The sequence below is a fragment of the Egretta garzetta genome, unplaced genomic scaffold (genome assembly GCF_000687185.1).
Source record: "Egretta garzetta isolate BGI_Z169 unplaced genomic scaffold, ASM68718v1 scaffold136, whole genome shotgun sequence".
Taxonomy (NCBI): domain Eukaryota; kingdom Metazoa; phylum Chordata; class Aves; order Pelecaniformes; family Ardeidae; genus Egretta; species Egretta garzetta.
Genome location: NW_009260066.1, coordinates 5,273,046 through 5,295,465, shown reverse-complemented (window position 1 = coordinate 5,295,465; position 22,420 = coordinate 5,273,046). Strand labels below are relative to the sequence as shown.

The 22,420-nt window shown below is 36.6% G+C and overlaps 1 protein-coding gene across 6 annotated transcripts in view; it reads left to right on the top strand.

Annotated features, from left to right (window-relative positions):
• MEF2C (myocyte enhancer factor 2C) overlaps window positions 1-22,420 on the top strand; it is a 125,074-nt gene that overhangs the window by 30,007 nt on the left and 72,647 nt on the right. For 5 of the 6 annotated variants that reach the window (XM_009641151.2, XM_035896630.1, XM_035896629.1 and 2 more), the window contains exon 2: window positions 17,838-18,035. In XM_009641151.2, coding sequence (XP_009639446.1) covers window positions 17,982-18,035 — 54 coding nt within the window. In that variant the 5' untranslated portion in view covers window positions 17,838-17,981. The remainder of the gene's footprint in view (window positions 1-17,837; window positions 18,036-22,420) is intronic. The other variant, XM_009641153.2, reaches the window with a different exon arrangement.

The window sequence follows — 22,420 nt, the reverse complement described above, 5'->3', positions numbered from 1 at the left end:
TATTATTATCATCATCATCATCATTATCTACTTTGAAAGTTTTATGCCTCATTTTTGTGATGCTTTGTTACTGTATAGCATGTAACCTATGAGGATTTAGAGCCTTCCACATCGTGGTAACTCATCTCTCCTCTTCAGAACCATCCAGTGGACTCATCAGAAAGACTGAGAAGCATCAGCATATTTTTCCTTTATTTAAACAGGATAATGCCGTAGATGTGTGTGGGTAAGACCGTATAGAGTCTGCAGCCTTGATACTGTAGTGGTCTTTGACATTTAATTCAATATCCTGAACTCTTTTTCCAAAGTCTCAGTGCTACTATTGTTAAAGTAAATAGAAAAATCACCACTAACTGCCATATGCACAGAAGCAATCAGGAAGTGGGATACCATATTGAGGAACTTTGTTTCCAAGCTCTACAATCAGATTTCTAAAATAATTATTAAAAAAACCTATAACATCTTGCATTAAGTTATGACATGCCATCAACATCTCCACTTAGTAGAAGCCATTACTGACTCAGGAGGTTTTTGCTTCTGCAGCACAGCATGGATAGATAGGAGGATGAACTTTTTAAAAGTATTTCATCATGCTTAATTTGTTAAATCTGAAGTAAAAAAAAAAGAAGAATGCTGGAGATTTCTTAAGAGATACTGTGATAAGTAAACAGTAGATCAATTTGATAATTATGCTTGGAAAATATGTTGCTTAATAGCAGTGGACTGATACTTGTCATTTATGCATGATCTAATTGTAAAGTTATCTGATTTTACCTGTGAAGAGAGGACATTTAGGCTTACAGAATAGGAAATCACTCTTGATACAATATTTCCTTACAATGAAGAACTTGCTTTTAATTATTCTGCTGTTACTGTTAGCAGCAGTTTTTTAAAGCAGATTTATTATCAGGAATAAATACTAAATTTGAAGGTGGCTTATCCAAAACATGTAGTTTTATTCTAAAAAAATAGTATGAGAAAAAAATACAGTTCTCATCTGACTCGCTTATTGTATCATTTGTTAAGTATGACTTGTTTTGCACCTTGAATTTTATTATTCCCATATCATACTGTCTCTAGGGCCAAAAGTGTATTTCCTGTAATAGACATAACAACATAGTTGATATGGAATAGATTTTGTCCAGTCTTTTTGTCTATTCATTGCAAAATGGAAACTAATCTCTCTAGCTTAAGGCTGCATAGTTTACTATCATTAGTTGGGGACGGTCAAAGACACGTGAAGTTTCAATAGTAGAGAAGCCTTGGGATTTTCAGCTATTTCTGAGATCTTAATCAAAAATGTTACTGATTGCTTGGGAATCAATGAACACACTCCTGAGAAAAAAAAAGGCAGCATAACTTCAACATTATTCACAGTGTTTTTTTAAAAGGGACAGTGATTCACAATGATTATTTTTTATCTTAATATAATGTAGTGAAGAATATTAAAGAACATTAGGAATTTTTGCTCCATGTAAATGTTCAGTGCTTTTGATCTTTTTGAGACAGTCTTACACACATGAGTAGCTTTAAACACTTAAGAGTTTTCCTTTTGACCTCCAGGTGCATTAAGTTTTAGCATATTCAAAAGTCTGTGCCTATTCAGGGCTTTCGAAACCATAGCTTTAAAGTCAACAGATACTTCAGTACCAACATAATAAGTGCTGTGTTAAGAGAATCAGCTTGGTGCTGATAACACAAACTACAGCCTCCAGCATTAATGGAAACAGCATTTCTGAATTGTTTTGAAGACTTTAAAGGGGAGAGAAGACCCTTAAAAATCATCACATTCCACTCCGGGAGAGTACTATCTCCATTATATTATTCTCTGTTAGCACTGACTGAAATTTGTCCCTGCTTTTATCCATCAACATAAAATTATATTTGACCAAATAGGAGTTAAAGCATTTTTAAAAATACATTGACTAATGTCCAGTCAGACTACTGAGTTTCAAAACTTTGTTTTTCTTGGGTCTCTTTCAAACAGAAAAGAGGAAGCACTTCCTTTTACAACACGATGTCAAGACAAGGACACACTCGCTCACATACACACACACATACAAACAAGGTACTATTCAAACCGCCTCAGAGTTTGCTGGCTGATGCATAGGATCCTAAATGATAGGAGAAAAAAAAATGCACAATGCTTGTAAAAAATAGTAGCTTAATTATGCAGTGTTTCAGTAATTGAAATATTGCTGTGCAAAATATAAGGAATAAAGATTATTGTTCAGAATAGGCATCACAGTCAGGGTTCTGTGTTGATAAAGCAACAGGCTTCATGTTCGATGCATATATGTGTGAAAATATTTTTAATCAATGTATTTATTTAAAGGATGGTGGCAGGCTACACTCAGGTCTCGTTTTCACCAATGTAAGTGTGAAATAATGGAACTGGCTACAGTGCGGTTTTACTCAGGGCCGTGCATTTGAATAGCTAGGATCACAGTGCTGGCCCTGGGGCTATAGTGCGCAGTTTTACAGGACTGTATTTTTTGTAGCAATAAGGACATGCTGTGTTTTCAGAGGAATGTCTTGACAACAAAGTGCATCAACGAAGGCCACCTCAGTCACAATGAAGGTCTGTCTTTTAAAATAGCACTAAAACAAAATAACGGTTGTGTTTTGGCAAGGGTCTTAACTATTTACAGCACAACAGCCAGAACAGTAAATAGTGCTTTAGTACCCGGATCTCCCTAAGCTGTAACTCCAAACCTGGAGGAAATACTATAATTAGGGGCGCTTTTTTCTGTAGTTTTTTTAAAATACAGTATCCATTATCAATGTAAACATTCAGAAACCCAGACTGATATTTCTTTTTAAAATGCAGAATTTTGATTTGTGACAGCTGCATTAGATCTTTAATCATATATTATCTTTATGGGAGCCTTTTTCTAACATATGTTAATTGGCTGTTTTCTGTGACAAATTATGAGCTCTTACTTTGATGAGGTTCAATTGCAATCATGTTGGAGTTGAGTATGTAGAGTTTCCAGCCCCCGCTGGCTCCTTAAACCACTACAAACATCTGCACGTCACTGCAGTGCTGAGTAATGGCAGGATTTGGGTTGATCTGATTTCTGTACAGATTTTTTTTTCCACAGGATATTTTCAGCTCTTTGCACTAAATCTGTTACAGGGTTTGCTGTTTTTAGCGAAAGAATGATCTAAAATTAACTTCTTGTATGGGATTATTAGAATACAATGAGAAATAATTTGCAGCACAGTATACTGAAATCATTTTTAATCTTCAGAAATTTCAGTGCACTATTAGAAATTCTTTGTCAACTGTTACTGCGTGTAACAGTTGAAATTTACCGGTCATATAGCATTTCTGAGAGTAAAACTGTTGCCTGCCTTTTGAAGTTTATATTTTTTAAATTCCTAAATGTAACATTTGCAAGTTCTTTAAAAATAAATTTATTTTACTTTTTGAGAAGTGGCTGGCATCACTTTATTTTTTTAAATTTTTACAAAGAAAATTATGTTTCCCAGCTGGACAGGAAATGTGTCTAATTATGTTTTACATAAACTTGCATATCTTCCTGCTAGTAAAGAAAATGTTGCACAGAAATATAGTGTCTTTCTATCTTTTTTTTGTTTAAGGAGTATCATGCTTACATTTGTTCAGTATGTAAATTAAAGAAATATAGAAAACATTCACCACAATGGAAGTAGTATTGCTTTGAGCTTGTTTTACTTGTTACTTACTCTCTTGATGATAATTGTGCACATAATCTTATTTCATACAGCAATTCATTAGAAATATTGAGATAGAAAATGTGTGCTGTGTTTTAGTATGTTATTACTTAAAGCTGTACTTAGGTGAGTGTGCAGAAATATGAAATCTTATATATTTTAATACAGAGAGAGCAGTCTGGTCATAAAATGGGTGGAGCATCATCTTTTCAAAAACTGTGTCAAACAATATCAATTACATTGCAATTAATTTAGCAGAACACCACACAGCTCAGCTTTGACCTAAACCAAATGGTAGTAGATAAATCTGTCCCATTTGTTCTTCAGAGAAAAGATGGGGGTTAAATTTCCAGGCAGGTGTTAGAGTTTAGAATAAGAAGAGCCAGATGTGTATGGAAGCTACTTCGGTCTCATGAGGCTGGTTTTAATTCAGCTATTTCCCTGGAGTACCACACAATCAATGAGTTCCAAATCCTGGGGCTACCTGCCTTTACGTGAAATCATGGGAACATTTCTTCACAGCATATGACTGAACATGTGTCAAAAAATTAGAGCAGATATTAAAGGTAAAAAAAGGTTGACCTCAGAAGTTATACGACTGTCACATCTCTTTGAATTTCTGAAATGAAGAGGCGATAACCAAGTAGAAATGCTTAAAGAAGAGATGTATTACTGTAAGGAGAATTGTAAGCAGTGCGAAACTTGTACCGTGGATATTTAATATATTTCTCTAATCACTGCTCATCATAGGCAGTGTTTTAAAAGTAGGCATATGTAGGTCATCTGCAGCAGAGTGAAAGGCATTATAGCTAGGTGAATTGAATCCGGGAGGGGGTTCAAAAGGATGATTTTGAGAATGTTGTCCCTACTTCAGTATGTCTGTAAAAGTAAATTGATGCATTGTATCTTGAATTAGTCTACACAATGGCATTCGGTTCCACTTGATAAGATGAGCTTAATTGGCTTTAAGAAAATAAAGCAAGGTAAAGGAAGATGTACAAGTGAAAGAGAGGGCTTGGCACTTTATTGGATTTTGAGGCCTGTGAGCCATGTGTCTTAATTGGGGCCAGTTGGGATCATTTAATAATTGCTGTCAGAAGATCAAATTTAATTCTCTTTATAAAAAGACCACAGTGGGATAGAGTTAAACAAATTGTCATCTGAGGTTTCAAATGAACGAAGCTTTAATTAGGTTGATTAGGATGCTGTAAGAGAGAGAGGGTAAGAAACAGGAAATTGATGAATGTGCTGTGTACCATGTTGGACCTTATATGACAGTACTGTCAAATATCTTTATTTCAAGAAGATATACATTAGCATAAAGGGCTATAGTGCGAGAACAACATGTGTATATAAATGCTTTAGATATACAGGATAATTATCACTTTCTGAAATCAGTGATTTTAAGCACAGATACTAATATTTTTACGATAATAATCTTACCCTTAACATTACTTTCATACATTTTTAAATCTGCTAAATGATCTTCTCTATTTGTTTACATATTCACTGACTATGCCAGGTGAGAATTATAATATATTTACTGAAAGCCCTCAGAATTTCTCTATTGTGTAATATATATTCACTGTACTTACTTCTCAGAACATTCACATGAACAAATCCCCAGGTTTCTTATCCCCAGGTTTCCAACAGAGAAACTAAGTAAAAAATGAAGGTGGCATGAAATATTTTTGGCAGAAAAAGGAGCAGATGTCAGCCATGTTTGCATCCCAACCTTAGATTCAATTCTTTACACTATGCTGGCTGCTACTTTTGCTGCAGCTGTCTGTTTCTGAGAATATTTTTTTGTCAGAAATCACCTTGCATATCAATAGAGCTCGAAAAGTGCCATTTCTGAGAAAACATAATGTACATTCAAGGCCGCAAAAAGATTTAGCTAATGTATCTTTGTATTGATTATGTTTGTTTTTTCAGCATGCTTCTAGGACAATAATAAAATGAGCAATGCTGGCAATGATCTGTTTAGAAAAAAAACGCTCATTCAAGATAGAATGGAGACTATCAAGCAAATTGCACTGTATTTCCCTCTGCAAATTAAGCACATTTTATATGTCTGTTTTCTTCTGATATTTGTCAAGGATGTTGACTTCTTGCATTGGCTACTGCCAAATGCAATGTGTTTTGTATGTGTAAGTAATAAATAAATCCAGCTGCATGTGCTAATGGAGTGGTTACAGCTGAGGTTCAGTAGGCAGACTGTGATGCTCACTTGTGGCTTTTGTAGTTGTAGACAGGGGTAGGTGTACCTCTGCGGTAAACACCTTCCGTTTCAGTAGAAAACTTGCTTTTACGGTTCTTGAGGTAAGAGCTGTTAGACTGATTCTGTGAAAAATTAGAAGAACAAATTCTCATGTGGAAAGTATGAATTAGTTACCTAATACAATTTTCAAAAACTGAATGTGAACTATGATGTGGTTGAACAGCATGCTAAATTAGATGGGGCTATTTATGTCTTTGTAACTGATTCAAGATGGATCCTTAGTATCTAAATTAGTGCAGCTCTTTTAGCTCTTTATCATATCAAAGCATAACTCCTCAGTATGCTGTATATCTTATGTTTCTCCATTCTTTCTCTCTTTTCACATAAATATTTTCAACAGAAATCTATCTATTGCTTGCCTCCTTCTCCACCACCAAGGACAAAAAAAAAAATCTGCAGAATGTCCCACTGAGCCAGAACAACAGAAAATTCCTTTCTCAACAGACAACATAAGTCAGTTGTTTCAGGCACCTTGCCCGTTTCTTCTCCCACGAGGCATCTTTTTCTATTTTCTCCCTCACAGCAAATTCCATGTTATCCTTCCTTTCTTATAGCTTTGTCTGTTTATGCATTTTTTTCTAGTTCCAAACCAGTGGGAATCCAGTTTGGATCTTCCAGCGTAGAAAGATGCCTCTTGTCAAGATACAGCCAGGAGGTAGAAAGCAAGTAGCTTCAGCAAATGAGTGATGGTGTGCTAGCACTAGCAGATATGGCTGTGTACTTTATTTCATGGTAGTCAGAACCTTCCATTTCTCTAACAGATGCCTCATCCTGAACACGCAAAATTCCAGACGTGAGGCACCAGGCTATATGTGCAAGGTTTATTTCCTATCATGTGGCTTATAAGAGGTATCAGATCTTTGTAATCACAATATAAGTGCTTCTTTGCTATACTGCCACTGTTCTTTTCTTTTTTTACCTTTTTTTCGAACAGATGTATTCTGAGTTCATGTGTTTGTACTTAAATTGTGTGTATTTTGTATATTTAAAAGCAGCAACCCGTCCTAATTTATGAGCTTTGCCATTAGAAAAAGACATACATTACACAGAAAGAGGCAGTTCTTCACCCCTATTCGGTGAAATGCAGGTGTTTTCATTTTTTTTATTAGCCTTATTATGTACCTGACATACATTTAATCTCCTTTTGTCCTTGGGAAAAAAATGTCTAAGTGGGATTGGAAGCATTAATGTAGACTTTTCAGCTGTCATGGTCATTGGGAAGATTGATATATTTCCCTTGCTTTTTTTTTTTTCCTCCTTTCTCCTCATTTTAAGCCTGCAGCTGTCTCTGGGCAAGCAGTTGAGTTCAGGGAGTGTCATAGTTTTTATACTCATATTTATCATATTAACATTTACACAGAATGAACGAACAGGTAGAGGCTCAGCAGCTCTCCACCATGTTGTGCAGTCTACTTTACATTTCAGGAGAACTATATTTAATTCTTGACATTTCTGGGAAGGTCAGGAATTAAAGGGAAAAGGGTGTGTTTCTAGAAGTGGGTATACAAAAGAGAGAAGCAGAACATCTCTATATCTGATCATTCCTCTCTAAGAAATGAATTGCCAGATGAAGGATGTACTGATCTGAGGTTGCTTTAGAAAGCTAATAAAGGTGCTTAAACATGAAAGATATGTGTTTAGGTCCATGTTGTACAAAAACCAACGTTCTATTTCTGTGGTAGTATAGTTGTAGCTGAGATGGTCTAACAGCACAAGCAAGAGAAGGTTTCTGGGCAGAGGTAATGTATTTCATTAACCCAACTCCTGTAGCTGGAAAAAAAGGATGAGCTTTTGAGTACACTGAGGATCCAAAGAAGGGCTTGTAAACCATAAAGGTAATTTATTTTTTCCAATTCAGTTGATCTATATTAGACATTACCTCTGCTTACAAAGCTTGTCTAACTCCTTTTTCAGTACTAGTGATGGATCTGTTCTCATGTTCACATTAATACAAAGGAGTAGCCCCATAGAAATCAGTGGCATTCTCTGGATGTAAAATTATATCAGCCTGAGTCTCAGTCCATCTTTGACAAGTCAGTCTTCACTTTAGGTGACTGGTTGCATCTTGTAAGATACATTAGTGATAAATAAACAAATAAATAAACAACTATCTAAGGTGTTGCCGTGGTTTATCCCCAGCCAGCAACTAAGCCCTACACAGCCACTCACTCCCTGGTCCCCAGTGGGATGAGGGAGAGAATCGGAAGGGTAAAAGTGAGAAAACTCGTAGGTTGAGGTAAAGACAGTTTAATAACTGAAATAAAATAAAGTAAATTATTAGTAATAAAGAATATACAAAGCAAGTGATGCACGATGCAATTGCTCGCCACCCACTGACTGATGCCCAGCCCGTCCCCAAGCAGCAGTCGCTGCCCTGCAGTTTCTACACTGAGCACGACGCTGTATGGTCTGGAATAGCCCTGGGGCCAGTTGGGGTCAGCCATCCTGGCTGTGCCCCCTCCCAGCTCCTTGTGCCCCTGGCAGAGCAGGGGAAGCTGAAAAGGCCTTGGCTGGTGTCAGCCCTGCTGAGCAACAACTGAACCATCAGTGAGTTACCAACATTCTGCTCATCCTGAATCCAAACCACAGTGCTGTGGCAGCTACTGGGAAGAAAATGAACTGTATCCCAGCCAAAATTAGGACAGGTGTTAGTAATAGTCAATCCATACAGAATAAAATTTTTGAAGCCTGAAGAGGATAACAGTAAACTACTAGCTATTTAGCTTGAGAGACTGGCACATACAGCTTCCATGGATGTCCCAGATTTGGTCAGATTTTGGGGAACTTCTGTGGCTCAGGGACACCTGCCTGAAGTTTGATTGCTCCAGTTCTCTGGTAGGAAGATGGCCCATGTTAGGGGATATGCTTAAGTGATATTGCCCTCTTTTGGCTTGAGTAGCTAGCCAAATTCGGGGTATTGCAGGCTGTTTTCATTAGGGCAGGGAAACTGGCAAGTGACTCAAATGTTTCCTTGACAGTGTTTGTTAACAAAGATTTCTTATACCTCTAAATGTAGCAAGGCTTGACAATTAATGTTTGTTATCAAGTATTAACGTTTGAGTTCCCTTTCCCAACAGCAATAACTCCAAATCCATTTTGCTGTTTCAGTTTGACTTCAGGGCTCTACTCCCTGTATTTGCTATAACTGAGCTCTCTCCCAATGCCTCTCAATTTTCAGCTTCTCTTCATGGTCACAAATCACAAGCCTCCATAAAGTAATATCTAACAAAAGTTCTTTGCTGTCTTTTATTCAAGTATGCAGGTCTATATGATCACAGAAGTTATGCTCACTGGTAGTAATCCTACCCCTTCTACCTTCTTTCATCTTCCAGACATTATTCAAACTGCTCTTAAATGGCAACACCATGAGCAACCCTTCCCAGCCAGAAAAAAATATTATACAACCTTAACATATTTATAGTTTTCCTGTCAAGATATTTCCCATCACTAACCCAAAACAGCTTTACTTTCATTAAAGTTTTACCGTGACAATTTTTGTCACTCACTTCGGTGATCTTGGAAAGGATTCCTTTTATTAACCTCTTAACAATATTTCTGTAGCATCTGTTGTTTGGCAGAGGCACACATTTTCTTTTAATGAGGAGCTTTTTCACATCTCAGTTTTTCTTCTGTTAATTTCTTAATTTCTCAGTTATGTTCCCAGTTTTAAGGTATTCTCATCCTCAGTTTTGTCCCTTTGTTACCTCCTTAGATGATCCCTCCTAATTTTCAGCTTAATCTTTGAACCAAATACAGTGCTCACTCGTTTATTTGCTCAGCACTTTAAAGAGACTTTGGGTTCTTATTATGTTTTGTCCTGTTTATGCATGCCACAAAATTCCTGCTTCTAAAAGCTTTCTCTTTTCTCTAAAAACTTCCTGAAAAGTTTCTTTTGCAGTTGTGTAATATATCCCTTTTCAAAATACAATTACTGGGTTTCTACAATCCAAATCTTTGCTCCTCCTCACAGATACGAAGTGGTGGTGCAGCACAAACCTAGAATAGCAGAACTCAGCTTGTGTTTTTAAATATAGATAGGCAAAGTTACAGTGCCTTTTGCACTGAGAAAAGGCAGGATAAAATTCCTCTGGAGCCTGTTGGATGAAGATGAAGGTTTGTGTAGATCTGAACAAGTCCACCTGTTTTACCCCAAATTTAATTCTCTTTTCCATCTACTCTATTGCTTCAAGACTGATCACTGACCATAGTTCAGACACTGCTGTCTCCAGCTCTCTTGTCTTAAGTGCATGTACCAAGCTTGCTTGCATTTCTGCAAGTCAGCAAATTATAAGCATAAAGTAATCAAAAAAAATTTTTGGTAACAAAGAACACTTCAGAGAATCAACCCTTACTTTCTTCAATAGAGGACAATCTAAAATTGTCTGCCACTGGTATTGGCATTACCAAGCACCTGTGCCCAGGTTCAGACTGTGATTTGATACTGCAGTACATAGCTTTTCCCAATACTACCTGGAATTGTCCCCTGATTGTTAAAAGCTGTTGTGGGGATTTATGTTCCTCACCACAGACTTCCTCACATACAAGCACTAGTAACTAATCTGTAAATCTAGACCTAACCACAGCCAGAGACTGCTTTCAGGTGATGCAATGACTTAACTCTAGAGATCTTTTCCTGTAATAAGCCAACACTCTCCAAAGCCCTTTGTCTTTGTCTGTAAGACTGCTCCCAAACTGTAAGCACTAATATCTTACCTGGTATGAAAGATGTCTTTAAAAATAGCTAAATCGAGATCAGAGTAGTTCCACAACACCTTTTCAACACACAAGGTGCTAAATCGTATTCTCTTGACCACTGAAATGCTTCCCCTTCCCCTCCAGCTCATCAAATGACAGACTGAGTTTGTAAAACACCTTTCCTGATATTTATGGCACACCTATTAACTATAATGCAATCCAATTAAACCACTAGCTCAAAACTATCGAGACTCATAGCTGAAATTGCAGTGGTACAATTTCCCTACTCCATTTTCAGACAGGTTCCCATTCCTAGTCACTGTCTCCATTTCAGACCAATTAGTTGATTCAGTTTTCAGTCCTTTATTTTTTCCCTTGTATTATTAGCATGTCTGATTCAATAAACTGTTATGCTTGAGCCAGTCTCCCAGGCACTTCAGGGATCTTATTCCATATTTATTGGTCAGACTCCCATTATGGCTGTCTAGCTGCCAAAGGTACATCATGAACCTAATCATAAACCTGTAAACTTTTTCTTCAAACTATTTGCTTTCCATTTTTTCCAACTGCATGATGGGTAGACACTGAAATATCACCTCCTAGTCACTGTGGGTTTAAAATCAACTTTTTGCAGGTGTGTTTTTTAGTATACTAGCATTTCACTTAATTGCTTTCCTTAAAATACACAGTACTGTCTGCGTTCTTTGCTTTACAAATCAAATATTCTTCTTCATCTGTTCTTCAAAAATGTTGTAAATTAGCCAAGTCTTCCTTTCTTCATCAAGCGTAGCAGGCACATACCTCTTCTTACTGGGTTGCAGGCAACCAGTTTTCATCTAGATTGCTGGTGGTTGCTTCCTCTTTTGGTGCACCACTGCAAGGAATGACTCACTGTCTGTGGCAAATTCCACAATGACTTGGAAGGCCTTTGGCCTCCTATCATGGATCTTTATCAGCGTGTCCCAGTTTGGTAGAACATGTGTGTGCTGTTCAGAAAACCCTCCTTCACTGTGCCTGATGGATGACTCTCAGCACATCCTCTGGAAGGTAAGCTGAAGTCACTCCTTTCCTTTTCATATAGGCACGGATCAGCTTGCATCGATAGGTGGCTGCCGACTAGATACTCAGCATCTGGACAACTCAGTCTTTTGAAAAGCAGGGTCTTTTGAAAAGCAGGGTCTGTGGCATAATGGTGTAGGACTACTGTTAGGTAGTACCATCTTCTCCATTATTTTGGCAATGATGCTTAGTTTGCCCAAAAAAACTTTTCAGGGGAACTTGGCGAAACAATAGCAAGTGAAACTCTTCCACCCACAGTGCATAAATTCTTGCTCTGTGAGATAGCTTGGTACTGTATTTGAGTTGCAAGCTACAGTGACCACAGTTGCCTGATTCAAGGGAGATGAAGTATTCTTGCAGCTAGTTTTCAGGACTGTTTAACTCCAAATTCCAACTAATCCACAGTGCAGGATATTCTCATGCCTCTTCCTCCTGGGCATACAAATAACAGTATTGGTTACAAGACAGTAACTTGGCTCAAAGAGAGGAATTTTCTGCAGTTCTTTGCTACATTGCCAGTGTAACAGGAATATGTTCAAATGTAAATGCGAAAAGGAAATAAGGTGTATCTGCTGAAGCTCCGACTTAAAAATAAACACGTTCTGCTATCCTTTACAAATAAATAAATTAATGCAGTATCAGTTGGAATAGAAAATCTTACAAAATCAGCCAATGCTTTCAAAATCAATAGTAAAATTAGTGAAATATGAATTCAGATCAAATGATTCAAGTTTTCTCTAAAACTTCAACCACTTAAATATGGGGAATGATTTTGCAGTTTGCAAGTTTATGAACATTTTACACCTGCCTTCATTGCCCTTGAATTGTTCTCTCCGTTACAAGTTAAACTCATGCCATAAATCAGAAATCAGGTTAGATAAATGAAAAGAGGAATAAGCTTTGGTAGTTAAAGATTGCAAATATTTTCTTTATGTACAGACTTTTTCAGTTTTACATACTCTCTCTCTAGCAGTCTGTAGTATTTCATCTGTTACATTACATCCGTGATGGCATAAATGTTTGTTTTGTACTTCCCATAGCAAAATGCATGATCTTGAGAGTTAAATTTAGTAGATCAAAATGAACTCCCTTCCAGCCTTTTCATGTGGCAGTCTGGCCATAAGATCAAAACACATAAATGTAGGTTATGTTTAATTTCTAAATCAGAGTGTTGTGGACAGATGTTTGAAACCTTAAGATGACTCAGATTCATTTGTTGCATGGCTTTCTGCCTGGGTAAGCATACTGCAGATCATGCCCATTTCTGCTTTACTGATATATTGCCGTGGTGATGACATATATAATTTTATGATAACCTTTCTATTAATGGCCCAAACTGTGTCTTCACTGATGATCACGCTACCAAACCACGCTTAATGTGAAAGACCACTCCTATCTTTGATGACAGCTGATTTCAGTCCGATAACATGAGAGATGATCACTACCTTCACCCTTTTCTGTATTTCTTTCAGCTTTATCCAGCTCAAGGTGACAGACCCAAAATGATGACTGTCTTTATTTGATGCAGCATGCCCAGCTGTTTCTTCACTGTGTGGCTGCCTTTGTCTGTATCTGGAACACAGTCAGCTAGGGCATTTGCAGAAAACATTTTCAGTGACCATTTTATTTGAATATGTGTTCCTTGCTGCAGATTTTCATGGTTATGTTGCAGAATTTGCAGCTAATTTTTCATCAGAAAAGTAGCTGATGTATTCTTACTGAGTACATTTAAGTGATTAGAATATGACTGCAAACTCTTTTGAGTAAACAGAAAGACCTGCATAAAAAGATTTCATAGATCTTTGAAGTTACTTCTATTTATCAACACGAGAATGGTAAGAGAATGGGGACAGCAGGATTTTTGTTTGCTTCCTTACATCAGGATAATAAAAAAAAATTCGGTTTGGTTCTTTAGTTTTAACCTAATTAATCCACTCAGAATGCAAGCCGCTTAATGGAACAGGGACATCTTTATGGCAAGTTTGTTTCTTTTGTAAAGCAACCATGAAAAAGCTAAAGCCTAGCACATTTTAACGTAGTTTTTCTCTGGCTGCCTCCTTGTTTATAAATTAAATATTTTGACTCTCCTGTTTTGATACTCCTTATTGCCCCTGGTGTGACTTGTTCAAAGAACTCTCTGTCTGGGGTGTTGCAGCAGAGCAGATTCAGACAGTTCTGCTCAGAGAAGGAAGTGGAGAGTTTTGGTTCCCATTTTGCGCTTCTGGAACAGTTTAGGGAAGGAAGCACCTTTACACCTTTTATTGTTCATGGTTGCTGACATCATATCCTTCCCTGACCACTCTGTGCGTGTTTCCTGCCATTCTGTCAAGATTCTTCTGTGTTGCAGAGAGGGGATAGTGGGTGTGCATGTGTGTGTGTATGTGCGCGCGCGTGTCTGTGTCTGAGTGTGAACGTACGAAAGGGAGACGGGAGCGGCTGAGTGATCTGCTGCATTTGTCCATTAGCTCTTTTCCCTTCTCAAGGCTCAGATCAATCTTCTGTCAGCTACCACTGCCTCTGCCAAATCATATAGTGAACAGAAGCCCGCCAAAAATGAAGTTCCTCTTTTTGTAAGCAGTCTGATTTTTTTATTTTTTTTTTTATGTTTGGGTTTGCAAAAAGAAAAAATGCTGAAGACTGTAACACCATAGCATGTAACTATGTGTTTCTTTAAATGCAATTTGTTTGCATGTAACCATGTCATTAAGTTGGAAGGTTTCTTTTATGTGGACAGTTACTTCAACAAAGCTTCTGGAATTATTTTTAGTTCCTTTTTAGATTCTCTTGGATAATGAAAGCCTGCAGGACTAGCTGCATTTTGTAGTACCTTCAACTTTTCTAGCTAGTGTGCTTTATTAGTCTTGGTGAAATACAACTTATCAGTTAACAGGAACTTTAAATACTTAACATGTAATCCTTAATCCTGCGAGAACTTTCAAAAAGTATTGAGAACACTGGTGAAGTCCTAAAGCAGCCATGGGTATTTGTTGGTCTCCAGAGTTCTTTATGTTCTCTTTGACTCGGAAGTCACCAGCCTTTGAAGGTTATAGTCCGTGAATCAGATGTCTTGATTTACTCATCTGAACCTAATTGATTTGGAATCAATCCAGCTATCTGCTTTATACATGTACGTGTGCAAATGGATATCCTGATTAAATGAATAGAACTATCAGTAAACACATAGAAAGAACAGCACGAGAAACAGTATGTGTGATATGTATGTATGTGTAAAAGAGTAAGACAGATATAGAGAATACCACAGCATTACCAATTTGTTTCTCGTAGCAGTAAAAATAGCAGAAATTATTTTTAAAAAGGAAATAAATTTGCTAGAAAAACTGAAAAGTGTTTATTTGAAATTAGACCAATAAGCAAAAAGCATATGAGAGAGAGGGGTTTTTTCATCAATGCAAGAAAATTTAACCCACTGCCTATTGAAGCAAAATTGTGTTTCTTTGTTGTTGGGTATATGTAACCTGACATATTCTGTCTTCTCCCTCAGGTTCTCTCAGGTCTTATGATAACATTTAATAACCAAATCATCCTTGCTCCCCGTTAACTTCTTCCTGCACATCTATTTTTCCGCTTAAAACTAGTGTAGTTAGTGGATTACTACAGGTAATGAAAAATAAAATTCTGCCCATCAAGTGTTGTAGGAATTACTTTAAGATGATTTTGTGTAGATCATAGCAGTTTTAAGTGTTCTGACTTGAAGCTGTCTGTAGAAGCTTTTGTTGTTTGAAGACTGGTCTTAAATGTGGAACTGATAAGTGTGTGGGAGGGACTCAACATACTGCTCCTCCACTAAGATTTTTGTCCTTCCTGGTAGATTTTCTCAGTCTTCAGTGATTTTTCTGAACTCGCTCAGCATCGGCGCCTTGATCTGCAGAGCAGCTCTCATCCTTGCTAACCTGTCACCACTGCTCTAATCTGTCCACCCTGGCCTTCCACCCCGAAGTGCACAAGAGCTTAGGCAGGCGTAGTGCTGTAAGCCGATAGTGCCACTGGCTTCAGCTGAATGAAAGGAAAGGAAATTGTTCCATATGCATTTGCTGTGGATTAGCGTATTGGCTTACCGTTACAGAGAAAGCCTGTTAGACTCCTTTGGGTCCTGCATGTGCATGGGAAACACCATTCTAACTTGCTCTGTGTATTGGAGGTAAGACTATAGGAAAAACAGGAAAGAAACCCAGTCCGAGGAAATTTAAAACTGTTTCTAAAAATAGACTGGCTTTGTTTGTCAACACTGAATATCAGATAAGACTGTCTCCTAGCCTTGTTTGGGAAAAAAAGTTTTATAAATACATTTAATCAACTTAATTTATTTCACAGTTTCGGACTTTTTTTGTTGTAAATATGATCAGGCGCCTTTGTGTCTTTTTAAGCAGTGAAATCTTGAACTGTTTTCAAATAAGTAAAAAGCAGCAAAAAAAAATTTGCAGACTTTACACTTTATTATATTGACAACGTGAATTGTTCCATGTTCTGTTTTACGGTAATGATTTAGGCATATATAAATATGCCTAGCAAATAATATAAAAGGTCATCCATGTACAGAAAGGTAGGAAGTGTTACACTTGAAAATTTGTTTTGCCCAGCAGCTTAATTATATCACAGTGGCTAGTTAGAAAGCTCAGACTGACTGCTTATTTGTTAACTTATTTTTTTCTTAGAGCGATAAAACACTTCAGCAGCTTAACGTTTAATGTATGCAAAGAAAATCAAGAGAGAATTGAAGATCAGAATGAGTGAGGTCTAGCTTTTCTACCTCAGTAGCTTTGAATCAGAGCCAAATAATGGATTAAATGGCCAGGACATCGGCTTAGTGTTACGTAACATATTGTGAGAATTTATCAGGTTGGCTGCAAGACTATGGGCTTAAAATAAATAAGGAAACACCAGCTTCTGATTTAAAATTAATAATTTTTTATTTCCATGACAATGTTTTTAATAAACTATGGATCTAACATAAAAACTTTTAAAAAATCATTTGAAATTAATCTTGTTCAGATTTTTTTTTTCTCTTTTGTGTTTAAAAGTACTGTGCTATTCTGGTCAAAATATGCAGATGTAAAAATGTGGTAAATGAAAAGTAAAAGGGGAAAAAATTGCACCTTTTACTTTAGTACTAGCCTGAACATCATTTCTGTATTTTCTTGTATTTCTGCCAGGTCTGTTATTGCTAAAAACGCTTTGCATATGATAGAAATTAATTTTGTGATTTTTGACATTTTGTGAAATATGTAATGGGTAGAGTGTTATGTATTTTTGTATATTGCATCTAACTGTCCTTACTTTTGCAATAGAATCAGAATTGTAAAGCTCAGGGGGCTAGTATCAGTGCATTATGAAAACTGAGAAAACATTTTTTAAAATGTTCTTGAATTATCATCTCTCCCTATTATTCTGTGCTATATAGCTTGTCTTTCGGTGCGAGAATTTTTATAAGGAAAGATGTATGTGTTTGCTAGTTAGAAATCATTCGTTAGAAGGTTTGAGAATCTACATTGAAATGAAATGGAGGGAAAATGCACTCCTGTTTTCTTAAAGTATCTTGAGTAATACTTGTACTAATCTATATTCTTAAAGAATAAGGTTAAAAAATTTGGATTTAAAGTAGCTGACATCTCTCATATATCAAGTAACACTTTAATAAAGGTCCATCCTATTTGCATAATGAGGGACATTATCACCTCTGCTGTCAAAACACAAGATTGTTTTCCCTTCAGAAATGAATTAGCTGGCCTACTTAGCATACATAGGTACAGAAAGGTTCATTAACTCTCTGATTTAGGTAATTTTTCATATTAGAGCAGTGAGTGATATTTAAAACTAGAGACACCTAATTCCGTTAAAGTTTTGACCATGTGTATTTCAGTCCTTTTCCTTATTTATTGATGTATTGGAAGGTTTGTTCATAAAAAGAAGCCTTTGAATTAAATCATTATTTCTCTGTGCATTACCTATTTTATAGATGCATTAAATTTTTATTTTAATTTACTTGTATGCTAAATTATAATTGGGATGCTTGATCAGCTCCATATAATAACTTTCATCTCGTTATCAATTTTGTAATAACATTTGATTTCGTTTCTGTGTTTAGCAGGAACGGATGCAGGGGACTGTGAACTGAGTAGTGCAAGTGCTGAAGAAGGAGGTTTGTTTTGAGGAAACGGGAAAGAGGAAGAAAAGAGAAGGGAAAAATACATAATTTTAAGGAAGAAGGAGAGAAAAAAAAACGGGGACTATGGGGAGAAAAAAGATTCAGATTACAAGGATTATGGATGAACGTAACAGACAGGTGAGTAGCAAAAATACTCTATTTGAGCATCATATTTCTAAGGTGACTTATAAGTGATTAAAAAGGTGGTAACTCTGTGTACATATACGTGTGCGTAATATATGTATACACATTCACAATGTGTGGAAGACTATCAAAGAAAAAATACTTTTTGAAACAATGAGAAACCTCACACGCAGTTTTTTCAAGTTTAGTAACACGTGTAGTTAGGAATTTATTACCTGAGGCCTTGATTCTACAAAGACTGATGTGTATGCTCTGCTTCGGGCCCCCTCTGTACTCACCTTGACTTCAGTGTGTAACATACATGGCTAAACCCATCTGCAAGTTGTTACAGGATACAGGCTTTTAGTACTGTATTTTGTGAACTCAAATTATAATACGAGTTTATTTGCAGGAACACTTGCATTTAAATTCACAGATCCAAATTATTTACGTTTCTACAGGTTTACAGTGGTCCTACCTTTACCTCCATATAAAAATTACACTGGTTCACAAAAAAATTCATCTTTTCCTGTCTGAACATGAATTCTAAAAAGAATTTAAGCAGCCTAACACATTCTAAAACCGACATACAATAATATTGGCGTGTTGTAGATATGAAACAGTCTCTGTTACTGATGCAATAGCTAAATAGGTCCAGCAGGACTGGTTAATTAATTATTACCACTGCTTTAGATAAAACAGCTGAGTAGCTGTCACATATTATCAACACTATCTCTGCTAGTTAGAATATGGTCATAAATTAGAGAAACTGCTTTCCTGTTTTCAGAAAAATAAAATTCAGCAATTGGCATCTTAAATCAGTGAAAAGCTGCTGCTGTTTACATTTGATGTAAATGGATGGATATTTTGTTGAAACTGGAGATTCACAAGTGTGAGAAACTCTCCGTAAAATTATTTAACACTATGATCACTGTTCTTCATACGTGTGGCTGCAATTTAGGAGTAATCTTCAGTAGCTGTTTTTTAAGAACTTGATACTGAGTTACTATCAATATGTTAGTTCCATTCATTTGATCTATAAATTTCTTCATATACTTGGGTTGTTTTTTAAGAAGAGATTATGTTGTTAGTCTTCAAGCTTTTATAAAGCCATAAAGAACTCAACCTAGGCATAACAACAAACTATGATCTTCAAATGTGCTTTCACAGAATTTTTAAATTCTGTAGTGTTACTAGTCACCTGTGTTCTCCATGGCAGAAAATTATGTTTAAAAGCAAATTTATGTTCATGATGCATACATTTTGTTTTTTCCCTAAAGGTTACCTGTTGCTGTGGGTCAAGCCAAAAAACAGTAGTTCAAGCAATATCAAACCATCACCATATTTATTTTAATTGCTTTATAGCTTGGACTTTAAATTGGATTTGAAATATTAACTGAATTTATCATTAAACATTAAGACACTAGTTGTTTAGAACTTCACCATACTACCATGGTTTCTTTTTAAAGTGAGCCTGAATTTTGTAAATGATACTACAAAATGTTGCCATTAACAACATTATTTTATGCAATAGGCTCAGTATCAACTTGCTTACTCAAATACAAGATTTATGGAGAACTTAATCCCCAGTTGTGTCCAAGAGAGATCTTTCAAGAGGCTAAATTTAGTTTAAAAAATGAAGACAGCTAGTCTTCATTTTCTAGCACCAGCTTTCAGAACTAAAAATTAGGAATAAAACTGTAACACTAGAATACTAACAACTGTAGCGTTAGTGCAGAAAGTGTTTATCTTGTAAGCTTTTGATAATATCCATCATGTTGATTATTCACCGTGAGGCTGAAGGTATAGATTTACATTACCTTCCCCTCCACATAGTATAATTGGCTTAATTCTGCTTCTCATTTCTACTAATACATTAAAACATAATTTAGAAAGTGTTTCTACTGGTTTTATCCTCTTTGCATTTAGTGCCCTGATGTAAAGCTCAGTGAAGCCAATGAAAAGGTTTCCATTGATTCGTTGGGACTGTGGGATCAGGCTTTTTAGTTGTAGCGATACCTATGTGATTAAATACAACTGGATTTTCACTAATAGCTGATTGATCTTTTAACCATTTGTACGAGATGTACTCTTTCACAAGTCCTACTGTTTCTTAAAATATAATGTATTTCATGAGCTATTGCTGCTTCAGTGAAGCTGCATCAGTTTGTTTTCTAACTTACACACTTCCAATAACCTTAAAATAGCAACCGGTTTCTATTACTATATTTTTTTATATTTGATTACTTAAATATGTTTGAATGCACAGAAAAGATTAAGAGGTGGCACTGAAAAAAAAAAAAAACCCATGTTAAAAGTTTTTGATTAACGAAATTAAGATGCCAGCTGAAGCACACTTCCACAAAGCTTATTTGTAGTTCAGTTTACCCTGATACGGATGAAGACTTGTTTTCTTTTCTTTCTTACTACCTCACTGGAACATGTTTGCAAGAACAGCAGCAAACGTGTTGACTTGAAACTGCCTTATTGTTGCTTATATTCAAACTCAGTGTTGTTTCACAATACCGGGCACGTTAGGTGGGAGTATGATATACATGGATAGTGCATCCTCAGCTGCTTTCAAGCACATAAATGCTCTGCAGGATGGCACATGCAGGGAAAAATAAGTGGAACTTGTATTGAACAAGGGGATGTAGCAATAGTTTAATTCTTCTGCCCTCTCCCAGTGCAAGGGTGAATCTGTTTGGATAGCAGAGTTTTTGCAAAAGGGTTTAAGTTGTTACAAGGCCTGTGGTTCAGTGATTTCTTGCTTTTCCACTCATTTGCCTAGTGTCCCGACTAGCTGTTTACGTTAACCATTGAATGGAGCGCTTGCTCTATCAGTATAACAGCTGTTTTCTTCCACACTACTGTCTGCCATGGTAGGAGACTCCCCTGCTGTTCAAAGTGCTTGTATGAGTGGATTGGGAAGGACAAAGATAGTGCTGACCTCCCTTCAAGAGGATTTCTTTGGAGCCAGTCTAGTTGGTTGGATTTGTGTACTTGAGTGACCATACTGGTAATAAATGCAAGTTGAAACTGTCCAGAATCAGATGTCTGGCTGCAAATCTCATAGAAATGTGCAATATGGGGTAAGATCTGCACTTTTCCAAAAACTATTTGAAACTTTGACATTTTGGGATAAGTTAAAGAAAAATTACTGCAACCTAGACATTAGAGGGCCAGTCCTTTTACCCTGGACTGTGTAAGAGCTCTGTCAGTGACTTCAGTGAGTGCAGAATTCAGGCTTTTAACTAGGAGGAGCCATTAATTTAACGCTGTTTCATGTGGGCTGCCATTCTGCTGTATTTTCCTGGCCCTTTTAGTTGCTGCGTGGTGACAAAGGTGTCAAGGATGTTTGAATCCTTTGTGAGTGATGACAAATTCTCTTTAGTTATGAAAGTTTCAAAAAAACCCATCTGAAAATTCTCTTTCACTCTGCTTTTAGCCACAGGAGGAGTATGAATAACTGCCAGGGCTACAGTAAATGTGTGTTTATTTGTGTAGTTTAGTTACCATCATGATATTAAATGGAAATGAAAACTCTCAAGAGAATCCTGTTGCAAGCGGCCAGTGTGACCAGAGACTTTCTTTTATTATTGCGACACTGGATAATATAGTCTTCTTAAATGTGGAATGAATCTCTGGTCATGTTGCTCATGAGATCATGGTAGCCTTGTCAACAGTCCATTTGCATAGACTGCATACATGATACATACATCACCAACAGAACCAATAGCCAAAAATATTAGCACTGACATCTAATGTCGGAAGCTCCTGACCGCTACAAGTTCTTTGTGCAGAAATTTCAATCAGGCAGGTTGGAGAAGGCTGCTGTGAAAAATTCTGGGTTGTTCAAAAAAAAAAAAGAAAAAAAAAAGATAAGAAAAGAGGAAGGGCATTTGCAAAAACATGGGTGAACTTTATTTTCATGTGTTTTCTTAATTGAAAGAAATAATTCAGCTAACTCTGTTACGGTCAGGACATGAAGGAAAAAGTGCATTCATCTGTCTCAGTAAAGTCCTTGTATTTTTTCCATTTTGTTCTTCATCAGTTTGAAATATTTTGTTAGTTTTAATGAGGGCCTTTTGTGGTCTGCTGTAGACTGCGATCATCTGAAAGTCTCTTTTCAACAGTCCAGGCAGGGCTGCCCAGACCTAAAATAAATAGGTGTAATGACGTAAATGATATTGTATTACTATTACACAAGGTCACTTACAAAATATCTCATTAAATCCATGGTCTGTGAGCTAAATCCAGAGGTACATTGACCCAGGAAAGAGGGCATATTGACCTAATGACATTCTGGTATCGGATCTGGAACACCCTCTTGCTTTTAATCCACTGTTTTTTCTAGCTAGTATTAAGAAATATCAGGTCTTATACAGCGATCCGCCATT